The sequence below is a fragment of the Ascaphus truei genome, chromosome 5, assembly GCF_040206685.1.
Source record: "Ascaphus truei isolate aAscTru1 chromosome 5, aAscTru1.hap1, whole genome shotgun sequence".
Lineage (NCBI taxonomy): Eukaryota > Metazoa > Chordata > Amphibia > Anura > Ascaphidae > Ascaphus > Ascaphus truei.
Window position 1 is genome coordinate 32,324,854 of NC_134487.1, and position 17,186 is coordinate 32,342,039.

General features: G+C 40.4%; 1 protein-coding gene across 8 annotated transcripts in view; it reads left to right on the top strand.

Annotated features, from left to right (window-relative positions):
- CACNA2D1 (calcium voltage-gated channel auxiliary subunit alpha2delta 1) overlaps positions 1 to 17,186 on the top strand; it is a 717,165-nt gene that overhangs the window by 500,339 nt on the left and 199,640 nt on the right. For all 8 annotated transcript variants that reach the window (XM_075599579.1, XM_075599575.1, XM_075599572.1 and 5 more), the window contains exon 7: positions 10,399 to 10,530. In XM_075599579.1, the coding sequence (XP_075455694.1) occupies positions 10,399 to 10,530 (132 nt within the window). The remainder of the gene's footprint in view (positions 1 to 10,398; positions 10,531 to 17,186) is intronic.

Genomic DNA, 17,186 nt, shown 5'->3' on the forward strand with positions numbered 1-17,186 from the left:
GCGGTCGATAAGGATGGGAAAAACTGGGACTGTTTGTTACCATACCTGTTATTTGCCATTAGGGAAGTTCCCCAGTCATCCACAGGCTTCTCCCCGTTTGAACTATTGTATGGCCGACATCCAAGGGGCTTACTGGATATAGCCAAAGAAACTTGGGAACACGAGGTTACCCCTTACAGAAGTGTAATAGAGCATGTTGCCCAAATGCAGGACCGCATTGCTGCAGTCCTACCCATAGTGAGGGAACACATGGAGAAAGCTCAAGAAGCACAAAGGAATACGTATAATAAGGGTGCTAGGGTCAGAATTTTTTTTCCAGGTGATAGGGTACTAGTTCTGGTTCCCACCGTGGAGAGTAAATTCCTTGCTAAATGGCATGGGCCATATGAGGTCTTGGAAAGAGTGGGAGAAGTAAATTATAGGGTAAGGCAGCCAGGTAGGAGGAAACCTGAGCAAATTTACCATATAAACCTACTCAAGCCCTGGAAAGATAGAGAGGTCTTGTTAACCCTAGTACCCCCAGGTCCGTCAGAGAATCAAGAAACTGACCCAGAGGTTAGCATAGCTGAAACACTGTCCGTGCATCAGAAACGAGAGGTCCAGAGTTTAGTGAGAAGGAACAAAGAAATCTTCTCTACACAGCCAGGTAAAACTAACGTAATTAAACATGACATAGTCTCTGAACCGGGGGTCCGAGTTAACCTTAAACCGTACCGAATCCCAGAGGCCAAGAGAGAGGCTATAAGTTTAGAGGTTAAAAAAATGCTAAAACTAGGCGTAATTGAGGAATCCCAAAGTGGGTGGAACAGCCCTATAGTTTTAGTCCCAAAGCCAGACGGTACAACAAGGTTTTGTAATGACTACCGGAAACTAAACGCGGTGTCAAAATTTGATACTTATCCTATGCCCAGGGTGGATGAACTTGTAGAGAGACTGGGCAAAGCCCGATATCTCACAACCCTAGACCTAACAAAAGGGTACTGGCAGGTTCCCCTCACAGAAAGGGCAAAAGAAAAAACAGCCTTCTCAACCCCAGACGGCCTCTTTCAATATAAGGTGCTGCCTTTTGGCTTACATGGAGCTCCCGCCACATTCCAAAGAATGATGGATAAAATTTTAAAACCACATGTTCGGTACGCTGCCGCCTACCTGGATGATGTGGTAATCCATAGTGAAGATTGGCAGTCCCACCTTCCAAAGGTCCAAGCTGTGCTCGACGCAGTTTGGTCTGCTGGACTAACTGCTAACCCCGCTAAATGCACTATTGGTCTGGAGGAGGCCAAGTATCTGGGGTATTCTATTGGTAGAGGGTTACTCAAACCACAAACACTCAAAGTAGAGGCGATACAAAATTGGCCAAGGCCAGTCACAAAAAAACAAGTAAGGACCTTTTTGGGGTTAATTGGCTACTATAGGAGGTTTATTCCCAATTTTGCAACTAAGGCAACCCCACTAACCGACCTCACAAAAGCAAGAGGACCGCTAATGGTAAAGTGGTCCCCCGAAGCCGAACAGGCCTTTAGAAGCCTGAAAGAAGCTCTCTGTGCCCAACCAGTGTTGGTCACACCTGACTTCTCCAAAGAGTTCGTAGTCCAAACCGACGCATCTGAGGTAGGGCTGGGGGCGGTACTCTCCCAGGAGTCTCAAGGGGAGGAGCACCCCATCCTTTATTTAAGTAGGAAACTAAATCCCCAGGAGAAAAATTACTCCATAGTCGAGAAAGAGTGTCTCGCAATAAAGTGGGCTGTAGAGACACTCAAGTATTATCTGTTGGGGAGAAAGTTCCGATTGGTCACAGATCATGCACCCCTTACCTGGATGTGTCAAAATAGGGAGAAGAACGCTAGGGTGACCAGGTGGTTCCTAAGCCTACAGCCCTTTAAATTTTCTGTGGAACACAGGTCGGGGCACAAACATGGCAATGCCGACGGGTTGTCAAGGATGCACTCCCTAATATCCATGGTCGCTCACCCCTCGAGGTCTGAGCTGGGGGGGAGGATATGTGACAGAAACCAGGGGTTGGTAATAAACTCCATATACAGGGCTCCCAGGATACTGAACAGTTTCTGTCCTGTCTAAGCTGAACAGGGCAGCCTCGTGGTACAGGCACTCCATTCCACAGTTTGTCTGCTGCCTGTTTTCTGTCACCTGTCATGCTGATTAGAGTTCAGGTATATAAGACCTGTTTCCTGTTTCCTCTGGGCCCCGCCCAAGAGCCTGGAAGGCTGCTGAACTGCAGAGGGGTGAGAAAGCCTCTTTCCCAAATCGCTTCATTCATTCTGTTAGTTTGTCTAAAGACTGCAAAGGTACTTATTTTGTTGGTGGAAGTGGACAAGCCACTTCCAACTCTGAGTCAGGGACATCTAAGTTTAAGTTATCGCTCAGACGAGCAGCTTTTTGTTTGGCTTTGTTTTCTGTTTAAACTGTGGCAGTCTCAGTGCCTGGGACTGAATAAACCAGGCATAGCCTGTTTAAAGGAACAGTACGTGACGTCTCATCATTTAACCTACCCTAAAAGACCGTGTTCTAACAGTCCCGGACAGACGGCGGAGCCCCGGAGTAAGCCGTTTGTCACAATATTCATAATGTCCTAGTATGTTGCTTGCTTCTGTGAGGGTGTATCATTTGTAACAAATAAAATTTGAATTGTTGATACCATATTACAATTAATTTCAACTACTAAAGTGGAAAGACAAATAAAATGTGCATAACTAGCATCAGCATTTATTCAAAGCACAGCTCAATAAAGTAATGATAAGATTCACATAGCAATCATTTTGCATGTAATAATAATAACTACAGTATAAGTTGCCTCTGCTCCACTGGAATATAATAGCTGATAAAAACAATACATGCTGTGCCCATGCAAAAACCTGCAAAACAGTGGTAAATTGCTCCATGTGTTACTGTATAATGAGTCAAATAAATCTAAAACACACAACGTAGCACACCGCTCACTATTTTTAAACAATTTTATTATTGCTTTGACTAGTGTCTAAAGATTGACACAAATGAGTGCAACCAATGAACAAAATCTCATAATTAGGACTGATTGGAAGAGCCCGTGATATAGTCACGAGTGCCTTCAGTAGGGTACATTTTTGGTGCACATCACACTAACAATTTTTTATTTTATTTAGTGGAATATATACAGTGAAAAATCAAGGTGAAACCTAAATCTAAAGTGATAATAAAATATTAATAAAATAGACACGCAGTGCTATCTGCTGTTGACAACCACTTGTATGTACACTCTGGTAATAGTGACTTTACAACAATGTGAGATGTGCTAGATACATAATAACACCACTGATATTGTCCTCCTGCTGTATACAATATAGTTAATTGTACCACTCACAAATACTAGTTGAAGTCACTCATACAATAACATCATAAAGCCAGTCCTATGCATGTACCAATAGATAATTAGGTTAGCGCAATCAAATGATCATAACCAAAGGCAGCAAACCACAGAGTGCAGGGTCACACACAGAATAGCCAGCATGCAGCATGAAGTGAAATGGGAGGATGCACTTTAACGCGGTGGGAGTCCCTCAGCTGTTAGGCTATCATATGAACGCTGTTTGCTATCAAACAGCACAGCTCCAACATCGCTGTCAACTTGTACTGGGGGTCCCTATATCTAATGATATAACGTGTGCATAATAAGTAACCAGTTTACATCCTCCTCGCCCATACAGGGACTAAATCCAATGTCATGTACTTAGCTTAGTAACCGATACTGCTTGGCCGCATACAAACAGCTCTGCTCAGACCCCATACACTCGACCGGCTATCAATAGATAATTAAGTTTAGCGCAATCAGATGATCATACCCAAAGGCAGCAAACCATAGAGTGCAGGGTCACACACAGAATAGCCAGCATGCAGCATGAAGTGAAATGGGAGGATGCACTTTAACGCCGTGGGAGCCCTCAGCTGTTAGGCTATCATATGAATGCTGTTTGCTATCAAACAGCACAGCTCCAACATCGCTGTCAACTTGTACTGGGGGTCCCTATATCTAATGATGTAATGTGTGCATAATACGTAACCAATTTACATCCTCCTCGCCCATACAGGGACTAAATCCAATGTCATGTACTTAGCTTAGTAACCGATACTGCTTGGCCGCATACAGACAGCTCTGCTCAGACCCCATACACTCGACCGGCTATCAATAGATAATTAAGTTTAGCGCAATCAGATGATCATACCCAAAGGCAGCAAACCATAGAGTGCAGGGTCACACACAGAATAGCCAGCATGCAGCATGAAGTGAAATGGGAGGATGTACTTTAACGCCGTGGGAGCCCTCAGCTGTTAGGCTATCATATGAATGCTGTTTGCTATCAAACAGCACAGCTCCAACATCGCTGTCAACTTGTACTGGGGGTCCCTATATCTAATGATGTAATGTGTGCATAATACGTAACCAATTTACATCCTCCTCGCCCATACAGGGACTAAATCCAATGTCATGTACTTAGCTTAGTAACCGATACTGCTTGGCCGCATACAGACAGCTCTGATCAGACCCCATACACTCGACCGGCTGTGGCGAAATCAGCTGCACCGCGTGTCAATGACGTCACCACGTGGTGACATCATTGACACGCGGTGCAGCTGATTTCGCCACAGCCGGTCGAGTGTATGGGGTCTGATCAGAGCTGTCTGTATGCGGCCAAGCAGTATCGGTTACTAAGCTAAGTACATGACTGTGACAGAGTGAAGTCAACTCCTATCAGTTACGCCTGGGAGACATATGTCTGAGTGCTTCATCCAGCACTCATAAGGGTTAACTCAGGTGGAAGTTAGGAAATCAGAACTCTTTAGCTGACACCTGAGAGCCAGCAAGGTAGCTAAAGGATCATGTGACTGGCAGTAGCTGCCAGAGAGAGAGAGAAGCACACTGCTGCGTGAGCCCTTAGCCAGAGGGATTTCACCAAAGACTACTTCAACTAAAGTAAGGATTATTCATTTGTTTACTGACTGCTTAAAGTACCCTTATGGTTTGGTTCTGGTTTAGCCAGCCAGCCTGCTAGATAGGTCTGCTGTGTTATTAGTCAGTTTTTCTCCCAAAGTGGAGCAGGATTTATTTTGTTAAAGGGACAGTGTACCCGCATGTTATGTTACTGTGGAGAAATAAAGCCACTGAATGTTTTTATTTATCCTGAAACTATACGTGTGGACTGTTCCCTGACCTCGGCTACAGGCCGTCCTGCCACAATGACATTGGATTTAGTCCCTGTATGGGCGAGGAGAATGTAAACTGGTTACTTATTATGCACATGTTATATCATTAGATATAGGGACCCCCAGTACAAGTTGACAGCGATGTTGGAGCTGTGCTGTTTGATAGCAAACAGCGTTCATATGATAGCCTAACAGCTGAGGGACTCCCACCGCGTTAAAGTGCATCCTCCAATTTCACTTCATGCTGCATGCTGGCTATTCTGTGTGTGACCCTGCACTCTGTGGTTTGCTGCCTTTGGTTATGATCATTTGATTGCGCTAACCTAATTATCTATTGGTACATGCATAGGACTGGCTTTATGATGTTATTGTATGAGTGACTTCAACTAGTATTTGTGAGTGGTACAATTAACTATATTGTATACAGCAGGAGGACAATATCAGTGGTGTTATTATGTATCTAGCACATCTCACATTGTTGTAAAGTCACTATTACCAGAGTGTACATACAAGTGGTTGTCAACAGCAGATAGCACTGCGTGTCTATTTTATTAATATTTTATTATCACTTTAGATTTAGGTTTCACCTTGATTTTTCACTGTATATATTCCACTAAATAAAATAAAAAATTGTTAGTGTGATGTGCACCAAAAATGTACCCTTCTGAAGGCACCCGTGACTATATCACGGGCTCTTTCAATCAGTCAAATAAATCTATAAATGGTCTTATGTCTAAAAAGAATAGTAGACGTTTGCACAATGCAATGTAGCAACTAAGACAATGCTTTTCAATTGTGTCCCAATTTCCATCATGAAAAAATATATATAAACGAAGCTTAATAAACGTATGATGTTCCTTGTTTATTCCCAACAGTGCATGCATGGCTTCATTAAGGAACAGTTGTCAACATCTTTTCAGAGCTAGCAAATAGCTCCCAGGCTCTTCAAGTGAAGTTATACACTGCATTCCATACAGGCCATGGTCTGCACATTTAATAAATCATCAAAGCATATTCTTCCAGTTCTTCTTTTATTTTTCCCCCCATATATATTTCTTTTTAAAGAGAGTTGCATAGCACTTTATTGATTGCAGGGAAAAATTGAATCTAATACTTGTCAAGGTTTCCAAAACCCGTGCCATAAAGAAGAGTGAGAAATTCAAGGGTAGGAGCAACAGAATTAGCAGAAACGGATGAACATACTTGTATTCCCTCTTGTTCTACAAACTAACACTAACAATAAAGGTGCTGCAGAAGTGAGGGAGGCTCTTTAAACCAAGGCCACTTCTTCATAACAACATGAGAGAATATTGTTGTATACGTGCAACAACTAACACTGTACTGATTCCAAAAGTAAAACAAGGACAAAAAAAACAAAGTCAAGGGAATTACTTCTTGCTTTGTTTGTTAAAAAGCTGAAAGTCACGTTTCTTTGTGGGCTACTATTGAATTTAACATTTAAAGATATATTGAAAAATACAGTGTTGAAATGTTGCCCTTGGCAGAATCTATCTCTTTGAAGGACGAAGCATGTTTGCTTTTATGTGATTAAACTACTGTATTATGTACATTTGGTGATCAACACATTAAATATCTGGTTGTTTGTAGTCAAATAATACTTCTGTCCAGCCTTTAGTCTCAGCCTATTCTTAAGATCACAATATTTTTTCTTGCAAACTATACAAAATGTTAGGAGTACGATGCTTCATAATGTAAATTTGTCCCACAATATCTGTGTTCCTTGAATTAGCGATTACATGTTTAGTTTTTTAGGAAGAATATACCAGGACCATAAATGTTCCAGCACTTTCTGTCTGAGTTCTCAAAGTAGGTTAACCATCAAATAGTTCACCTACCGTAACCTTGAGGCATTGTCTTCTCTTAGTTGTAATTGCATGAGCTATGTCTAAGTCTAATTGTTATAAAAGCTCTGGGCTTTCAAGTTTCCTGAAGTGGTTAGATGAATAAGAAATAGGTGCATGGGGTACCCATAAGGTGATTTTGAGGAATAAAGGATGAGCAGCTGGGTAAATACATGCAACATTAGTATTTATTAGTCTTATTTATTTTATTTTCTTTACTTAGAATAGAGAAGGAAATGTTTGCCATGTAAAACAGCAAATAAAAATACCACTTGTGGGTACATTTGCATGTCTCAGACAGGTCTGACACATTGTGAGTGCTCATTTGCATGCCATTACCCAGAATCCCTGGCTGAGGTGGAAGCATTGCATGCTAAGAGATAATGGGAAACGACAGGGTTGCAGACCTGTCTGAGACATGCAAATGCACCACAAGTGGTATTTTAATTTGGTGTACACAGTACGGTGAAGGTTTTTTTGTCACTTTTTTACTCACCATAACTTGTTTTGTGCCATGTAAAAAACAGTATCACAAACATATTCCATTAGTCGTGTAAAGATTAGGAATACAAGAGATATGTCTGGGTTGTAATTAAATGTGTACTACTGTATGTCAGTCATAGTGATAAAAAGTGACAAAGTAACAACATGGCACACTTGGGGCATAGACACCAAGTGATGGTGTACTTGATATTACAGGAATGGACATGCAGATGGCATGGTAATCATTTGTAATGGTGGCATAAACTTGGCTAAACTTTTTGACCAGTCAGGGTGAGGGGACTGGACATGGAGTATCGATTAAAGGACTCTGTTGCTGAAATAAGTAGGTGAGGGGGAGAAAGGACTAGAAGGTTTGACAGAGCATTTTTGCTATTGGTAAATGCAAAGAATGCTAATGACACATCTGCTGCTTGCCATAGTGTAGCCTGACATTTTCAGGAGAATGATCAGGTACATTATGTCTTACAACAGGAATGGCCTTCAAAGCTACAATTTATACAAATACATGCCACATATATGAAGAGATGGAATAAGTGGCATAGTTGCTAATTGCATAGTTTACACTTAGGACAAAGAGGAATAAAGTTGCAAATGAAATACTTATGCAGCATTAACTCAGAAATCTACTCTGAGTTTTCTTCTTTTGTTTGTTTTCATTACCCGAACCTGGTGGTTTCCTGGAACTGATCTTTGGTTTTCCTACACTTTGGGAACTCCTTAATTCCTGAGACATTGGAGTTTGTGCCTACAGTACCAGAAAAAACCCCATAAATGCCTGGTGTACACAAGGCTGCTGGAGAACGTTTCACTGTTAGTTTCATTTTTCAGCAACAATAACTATTGCTAATTCAGAAGAGGAGGTTCCCTGAGGTTGGGGCACACCACCAGTTCAGTTCAAATAATAAATATTTGGCATGTTGCTTCAACCTGAGTCATCGGACTTCCAGGATTGTTGGCTATGGGATCGCTTCTGTTGCGATCACAGGGGCATGACAGCCAACAATATATGGAAATATAAGTGTAGGGGGCTTCACTTCCATGCCTATCAGGTTGACTGGTCTGATAGAGTAGTTAGCCTGATTAGCTCCTGGAAAACAACAATTTTCATAAAGACGTACTTGGCACAGCACACGGGCTTTTGGCGTGCTGGGACCCAAAGCGTATTAGGTATGTCATTAAGGTTAATACAGTCTTGTAATAAACGGAATCTTACAGCTTGCAATATCATTTTTGGGGCCCGAGGCTCAAGGAACTAAAGTAGCTTGTTCACTGCTAGAGATGCGCATTTTTTTCGCACACGTTCATGAACCAGGCTACATAGTAGATAAGGTTTAAAAAAGGCTGAAAAAAGGTTCACCAAGTTGAATCTATATTAAATTTAGATGACAACTACTCATCCTATATCTGTATTTACAGAATATACATTATATTGATCAAGAGCAAAAAACCCAGGTGAAACATCATCCAATAAGGGGAATATTTTTAATTTCTTCCTGACGCCAATAATGGCAATCAGATATCTCCCTGGATCAACATCCTTCCCATGTTTATTTAGTGGTATGTCCCTGTATACCTTTCCTTTCTAAAAAGATGTACAGCCATTTCTTGAAGATATCTATTGTATCTGCCACAAGTCTCCATGTGTAATGAATGCCAACACAGAAGCAAATAGGAATTTATATACACACTGTAATTTTCTACACATTCTGGAGAAGTCGCTAAATTTTGTCGTGATCTGGCAAAAGGAGTAAATACTGTCATTTCAGCTAGATTTACCTGCTCCAAAGGCAGTGTTTTACCACAAGAAAGAAAAACGGAAATGATGACTCTCAATAGGTCAAGTGGGCTTTATCTACCATAAACTGTTGTCAACGTCTGTATATCTACACGTATTGGGATGTTATTAAATGCTGTCTGTGGAGAACAAGGGATACATTAACACATTACGTGTATTTGCAGGAAATTCCTTGTTCTGTAGTTGGACTAATACTTATTAGTGTCTTTATCTTTACAAAGAACAATGACAGTGTAAAAAGTAATAGTAAATAAACAATTGTCTCCGAAAGGAATGGAAATAGCAATGAAAGTGCTCTCTTTACCGCACTTCTAGTTATTTGTAAAAGGTTAATTGAATTTGATATTTGGGGACTGCTGCTTCTCACGCCATGTTCAGGAAATCAGTTAACGCTATTTATTGCTGCTATTTATTGCTGCGATGTTACATTGAGGGGATATAACATTTGTTAAGCAGCAAACTACAAACACAGATACAGATATCCAATGTATGACAACTATTAACGTAGGTCTTTTTTTTTTTTTAAATGTATTTGATTTTCCTTGTAACTGACCACAAAGCATTCATCTGATCATGCTGTAGAATACGGATTTCATCATAACTCAAGTTCACGGTTTAACTGACCCAGCCCATGAATATTAATGCTCACATAACTGATCTTTCTGAAAGTGATCACATCCATAAACATGAAAATCTTGTTAAGTTGCTCTAATGAGCTTGGTGTAGGGGAAACTATTCCCAGACCTGCTTTAAATGGCTACTATTCTTCCCTTTTCATAATGTCCTCGTTCTTGTCTTTTTCACATATTTGTTTTTCTCATTAATCTTAATTTATGACTACCTTAAAGAATATCACCACGCTCGCTCATATACTGTTGGCGTACATGTCATGATGAGAGGCAGAATCATTACCATCATGTCTCACAGTTATTTACATTTTTGTTTTAATACTATACAGGGTGACATTTTAAGTTCAATTGATAATATTCCACATTTGTTTTGTACATTTGAAATTGAAAATTATTCTGCATTTTTTTTCAGCTACTATTGTATTAAATGAGCTGAACTGGACTGCAGCGTTAGATGATGTGTTTAAAAAGAACAGAGAGGAAGATCCAACATTACTGTGGCAAGTGTTCGGGAGTGCGACTGGATTGGCCAGATACTATCCAGGTAAGTACAGTCACATGATAAGAAGGTCATTTAACAAAGTATATTCTGTACAACTGCTGTAACATTGGTACTGTACAGTTGGTCAAACAGATGCTGTGATCCGGCATCATTTATCAATATTATTTTTTTCCAACACCTTTATTGCAAAATGTTAACTACAATTGCAATTTCTGCTAAGATCTAGCTCTGACTGTTGAGAATAGGGAGCAGAAGGGGGTGGTAATGCGGAATCCGGACCGGAAGAGCAGAGATGACTTGACTGAGGCAGTGATGTGGCCTGCTGGATGTAGTGCGCTTTAGTGCACTCCTTTAGTCGGTCCGACTGCAGACGTCCATCTATACGCTTGGTCTTCTCCCACTCCCAGTATCTGGTACAGACATGGAGATGGGCTGATGGCTGCCCTGGCATAAGTGAGGAGAGCAAGAGTAGTTGAACAAAGCACTCCAGTAGGGATTACCTCCCAGAGTGAATCACAAGATGGCTACCACGTGCATGTGAGGCTTTGGTGGTTGGTTGCTGAGATCACTAGCGATCCAGATAGCCAGTCCTAATATAGTTGACCCGCTTTCCAAACTTGTGGTGAGAGCAAAAGAGGAAAAGTCAGACCTGAAATAGCCTTTGGTGTCTGACTCAGGAGTGGAACCTTGAGACCCAGGGAGCAGAGGCATTTGTAGAATGACAATGATGGGCCAAAGAGATACCCAAGACTGTTCTACAGTATCTTAGATGGGATTTCTGCTACGCAGATTTTAGGGGGACTGCAGGGGAGATTGATGGAGGTAGTGTGTTTTACAGCATAGTATTTACAGGCACAGATTAGACATATAAGACTGTCTTCAACAGATGCAACTCTTTGGAAACTTGCAAAGAAACACAGGGTTTGCAGCGGATTCGAACGTCAGCAAAAAGTTTGCCCATCTTTAGATAGAGGCCCCATAACATGGTCAGACCATGCACCTGTTGAGACTACATTGCTTCTATCTGCATTACCTTGCATGTTCTGTCATTACAGGCTAAACAAATCACTCTTAAATGTTCCAGAATTTGTTACAGAACTTTCTGAAGCTACAGTATTAAGGAATAGTTTACTTTAAATGCAACTCCAAGCGTCACCTCATCAGCAAAGCGTCATCCAACAAGAATCGAAAAGCAAAACAATTGGATTAAATTTACAGCTCTGTTGTGTAGACCAGGTTCACAAGGTTCTATCCCCTTCCCCCGCCTTCCCCCAGCTCCTAAACCAGATAAGCAAATTCAGAGGTCAAATTATTGTCCTCCTTGTTGATCAAACTGAACATGCTACGAGATGGACTCAGCAAAGATTACTTGACGATGGAAATAAAGCCGATAAACTCTGAGCTAGGAGATTAAGGGAAAAGCATAATGGTTTCAAGGTGTATGTTCTTATGCTAAAATCAGATTTCCTGTCCCATTACCCCATGAGGTAGAGTAGACTATAATAACTTTTTATATATTTATCTAAAAAGTTATTATAGTCTACTTCATAGGGTAATGGGACAGGGAATCCGATTTTATCTGAACATACTCCTTGGAATCATTATGCTTTTCCCTTAATCTCCTATCTCAGAGCTGATCGGCTTTATTGCCACCCATCCATATATACATATATACGCAGCCTTGCCATTTTTGTTTATGATGTTATATAAACACAAATTGCTTACTTGATTGCCCATATAAAGAAAATAATGTGTTCAAATGTGTCTGATGTAGTTACATATTACTTTAAAATCTGGCCTCAGTGGGAGACTTATATTTTATGATGTATTATAAAATGTTAAGAACAAAATGCAGTACATTCTGTGTTTGGGAATTGTACTCCGCTTGACGAGCAAAGTGACAAAGAATACAGTGAACTCTTTCTCGATAGCGATTCATGTTTCAAATGTCAAATGTTCCTATCTGAATCTCGAAGGGCTTATCTCAAGATGATGTTCCTATTGTTATTTATAACAAAACTGATGTTCTTAATATCCTACTTTCCAAGTGTTCCTGAATTTTAGAAAATGTTCTCTTGTTGATAGGGATAAACGTAATTAAGAAAAAGTTATTTTGCCTCCTGTGAAAAATTCCCGAAGTTAATTGTTAACAATTTACAGTAGATCAAGAATGTACAAAATATAAAAAAACATTTCTTATACTAAAATAATGCTGAATGAACAATCCCACTTTATGCATGTTCACTGAAGTTGCTGTAATAACCCAGCAGCTTCGATTTATTTAAATGCTGTATTCATACAGTAGTAGATCAGCATGCTTGGCGAGAAAATGACCATTGGGAGATTAACTAACCATATAGATTATCGCACCGGAATCTTGATATCTGCCATTCATGTTAACCCGTATTGTAAATGAATGATTCCTGGGATTAGGGTCCTACTCATTAGTCGGCCATACTGCCAATTACAGCCAGATTCGCGAGAACTACCCTTCAAGTCCGTCTGTTTTCTTGCGATTATCTCAGATTATTGACTAAAGCCCTTAGTTTTCTACATCTGTTTCTTGCTAAAACTTCTAATGGAAGAACTAAGACCTATTTTTACTAAGGAGTTATTCTATGTTCGCCAAAGCAGCCAATCACACAATTTTCAGCCGAAATTACCCATTGAAGTCAGTGTGGAATAGGCCCCTACTTTGTGCTATTCCATAAAATACTTTCTGGGCGATAGTGTCTTCTGGAAACTTAACGCCTAGTAAACATGGAAAGAAAGAAGATCCGGCGCCACAGCAAGTGACAAGCATCTAGGCCACTTCCGGGCGAGTTGAAAAACTTTATTGGCACATTACACACACAAGGCTACACCACGATTTCCCCTTCAACGTGTTTCGCGCTATAGAGCACCGCTTCGTCTTGGAATGGGGAGACGTGGTCTGTGCCTTCACATTTAAAATAGGTGTTAAATCAATTATTCTGTTTTTCGCTGGCTTTTTTATTTTAAATGTGCAGGCTCAGACCACGTCTCCCCACTCCAAGACGAAGCGCTTCTCTATAGCGTGAAACACGTTGAGGGGGAGATCGTGGTGTAGCCTTGTGTGTGTAATGTGCCAATAAAGTTTTTTCAACTTACCCAGAAGTGGCCTGGATGCTTGTCACTTGCTGTGGCGCCGGATCTTCTTTCTTTCCATTCGACTGCTTAAAAGGCTGCACGCGGGATATCGGAGAGCAGAGGAGAGCAGGACCCAGATCAGTGAGCTTCAATAGGTAAGGAGTTTCCCTTCCAGCCCAGATCTTCCTAGAGGGCCTTTACTGCACCCTCCTTCCCTATCCACTAGTGACTGCTTTGACACCTACGGGTGCGTTTACCATACCGGAGCGCAGGACAGCATTTTTTCTGCCTAGTAAACATGGCCTTTTATGTGGATCAGTGAGATTTGTAGCGAACAGGGTTCCCTTGGCATCTGCTGACTACATACATTAGATGTTTGGATACTACTGTAACACCCTTCTTCTCCCCCCCCCCCCCCCTTAGGGGAGATCTGCATGCTACGTGTATACCGGTGCTGTTAGCTCACCTGCTGTAGGCCAGGAAGCCTGAGTCTCCACAATAGTAGTGGGAATAGCAACGGGACAGGCTGGTACTTCGTCAGTGCATTCAGTCTGAATGAGACTGCCAGGGACCCCCGCTGTGTTAATTCGATGGGCCATTAGTCTGTTTGCAGAAATGTCACAGAAATGTTGCAGCATTACTGGGAGATTGCCCCAGATTTTCAAAGGCAAGTGTTCGGATGCTCGTTGCTGCATCTGTAGTACTTGCAATATTATGAGTTTTATTAGAATGAGATTGAAGAGCGAATGAAAAAGCTAAAAACAGAAAACACAGGATCAGTGCACATCTTAACACACTAAAACCCAACATCTCATCAAAATGAACCATGTATTACTTACATCATGCTGCATAAAACTGTGCAATCCTGCAACTCTTTCTAATATTTCATTTAAATTGGGCTTTTAGTTACATCATTTGGCAAAGTATGAAAAGCTTGCCCATCACGTCCAGGTAACAGGCGTCAGCAAGTCCTAATTTATAATGCCATTCTTTTTTACCAGGTCCTCTGAGCGGAATTACTCCTGCTTCTCTCTTTTCATTTTGCGGTGCTCCATCATTTAGGAGACATGACCAATAGGAAGCACCAACCGATATGGCAGCTTCCTATTGGCTGCAAGATTTTAAGCATCTTATTTGTTTCCCATAGGGGGCACCAGCAACTACCATGTTAATTATTTAGGTAACCAGGGGGTCCATGGAGATAAAAATAGAGCAGATTGTCTCCAGGGAGAGCAAATTAGGTCCCAGGTAGGATTGCTGCTTTAAATGACAGAACATTTAGCTTTCTGTTTTTATTTTGGAGTGAAGACAAAAATGTGGCAATACTGTACAGTATACAAATATATTTTTTTATCAGTTACATGGTAGATGAGTTTGAAAAAAGACATATGCTCATCAAGTTCAACCTATGTTAAATTTAGACGACAGACACTTATCCTATATTTGTATTTTGATCCAGAGGAAGGCAAAAAATAAATAAATAAATAACAAGAAATAAACCCTAGTGAAATATTATCCAATGCTGTCTCATAAGGGGGGGGGGGGGGAATAAATTCCTTCCTGACTGCAATATGACATAGATGTCAGACTAGGAGAGTATCATTTCCAAAGTAGGTGGGCTGACAGACCAACAATTCTTTACAGAAGAAGGACTTATAGTACCTCATTTCCATCAAGCTTTATTTCTGTGTTCTTGGCTTCCTTCAATACCCAAGGGAAGATGAGCAACCAGACCATCATTTTAGACAGGGAAAAAAATCAATATTAAAAGCTTTGCAGTCCTAAGAGCAACTAGAGTTTTGTAGCACGCACTGGATTTTCCTGATGAAATACAGCAGTCCCCATTATTTCAGTCCTTAATATCAAAATTAAAAAGAATCCTAATAATGTCAGAGTGAGCCCCAGGGTACACTTTTTTTTTTTTGCCCTACTTATGAATCTCATGGGTGTTCTCTGCTTTTCCTGTTATTGAATCTAGGAGCCCAGTAAAGTATTTGTGAAACATACATGAAACCAACACGGCATTCCTATTGCAATCTAACAGCTTTTTTGAGCTCTGGTGTGAGTCTGGTGGTCTCCAGAGGTGAAATGAACGTGGTTCAGCTCTGGATACCCCTTGCTTCAAACTTGTTTAAACATTTTTTTTTTTAAAGCATAGCTGCAAGCACTGCTCCTTTAAGTCAACATTGTAGAGACACACATCTGACAGGTATATTCAAGTGATATTCACTCAGAATACAAACAGTCTGACAATTTTTCCTAATTGCACATTATATTCTGAGTAGTTAAAGCAGCATTACCACCTGCTTTAAAAAAAAAAAAAATCTATCAGCTTGCCTCAACCAGGAGGTGCCCCAGAGCTGAACTGTGGTCTTCTGACCTCTGGGGACATCCCAGTTCCGATCGCTGGATAGGTGTCAAAACCAGCACAAACAAGCTACAAATACTGTATCTAGGGAACCAGGTTGGAGAACCACTGATAAGCTGCTGGTTCAGATAAGCTTAGAATTTGTTTTTAGGGGGCTTTGCATTGCATTTCTGGGGCTTTATTATTTAATCATACTTGTTCTATAGAGTGGTAGCTTCTACCTTGAACAAGACTACAGAACAAGAACTGTGTTGTGTAGCACCATATCCTTTGCTATAATGTGTAAACATATTCTGTGTGCATCTGACAGCTTTCCTGGGGCTGCGGTAATTTTCATTTCAATGTCTGAGATTTGTAAGACATGTTTATTTTTAGAATGTCCCATTTTTGCAAACTACATCATCATTCTCAAATTTTATAGCACAGTTTTCTCTTGCTGCTTTATCATTTATCTTACTAAAAGACAGTAAAATGCAAAAGAACTTTAACATAAAAAAAAGGCACCTGCACATCATTACTTGGAATGACCACTGGCACGCCCAGTAAAGATAGAAATAACATACAGTTAAAATATAAAGTAGTCTATCTTGAAATATATTAAATAAAGTAAAGATTTGCTTTATAATATATTACATAAAAACCTAATTTTAATAATTATTACGTATAGTGGGGCTAAGAAAAATGTTTGACTTTGAACCTCTTTCTATCAATAGCTTAGTCATCAAACTCTGATAACCAAATATACAGTATTATAGGCAAAAAAAAGAAATCCGTTATTTTTATGGTGCAAGTCATCAACGCTGTACCGCATCCAATACAAATATCGGATCCAGCACCAAAATGACTAAATATCCCAAATGTTGTCATTTTTGGTGCCAGCCATCAAGTTTCGATATTGATCAAGACCTGGCTATAGGCCAATGCCTATTTTTAATTTTTTAAGCACTTACTCCAGGCCGGCATTAGCCCTATCTTGCCATTATAATGACCATTATATATATTCTGAAGCTAGGGTCACGTATTGAGGTATGAATAGCTTCAGTTAGCTTTAACTCATGTCTTCCTTCTTCCAAAGCATGACAAGTCCTTAATATCTTTCTTAACTTTATTGCAGAAGTAGAAAACAACAGGAACTTGTAGGTGTAGTGTAGGCAGAGAGTGCTTCTCTATGTGGAATGCTTCTATGAGGTTAGATTACGGTAAGACAGAAAGGCCTTACCAG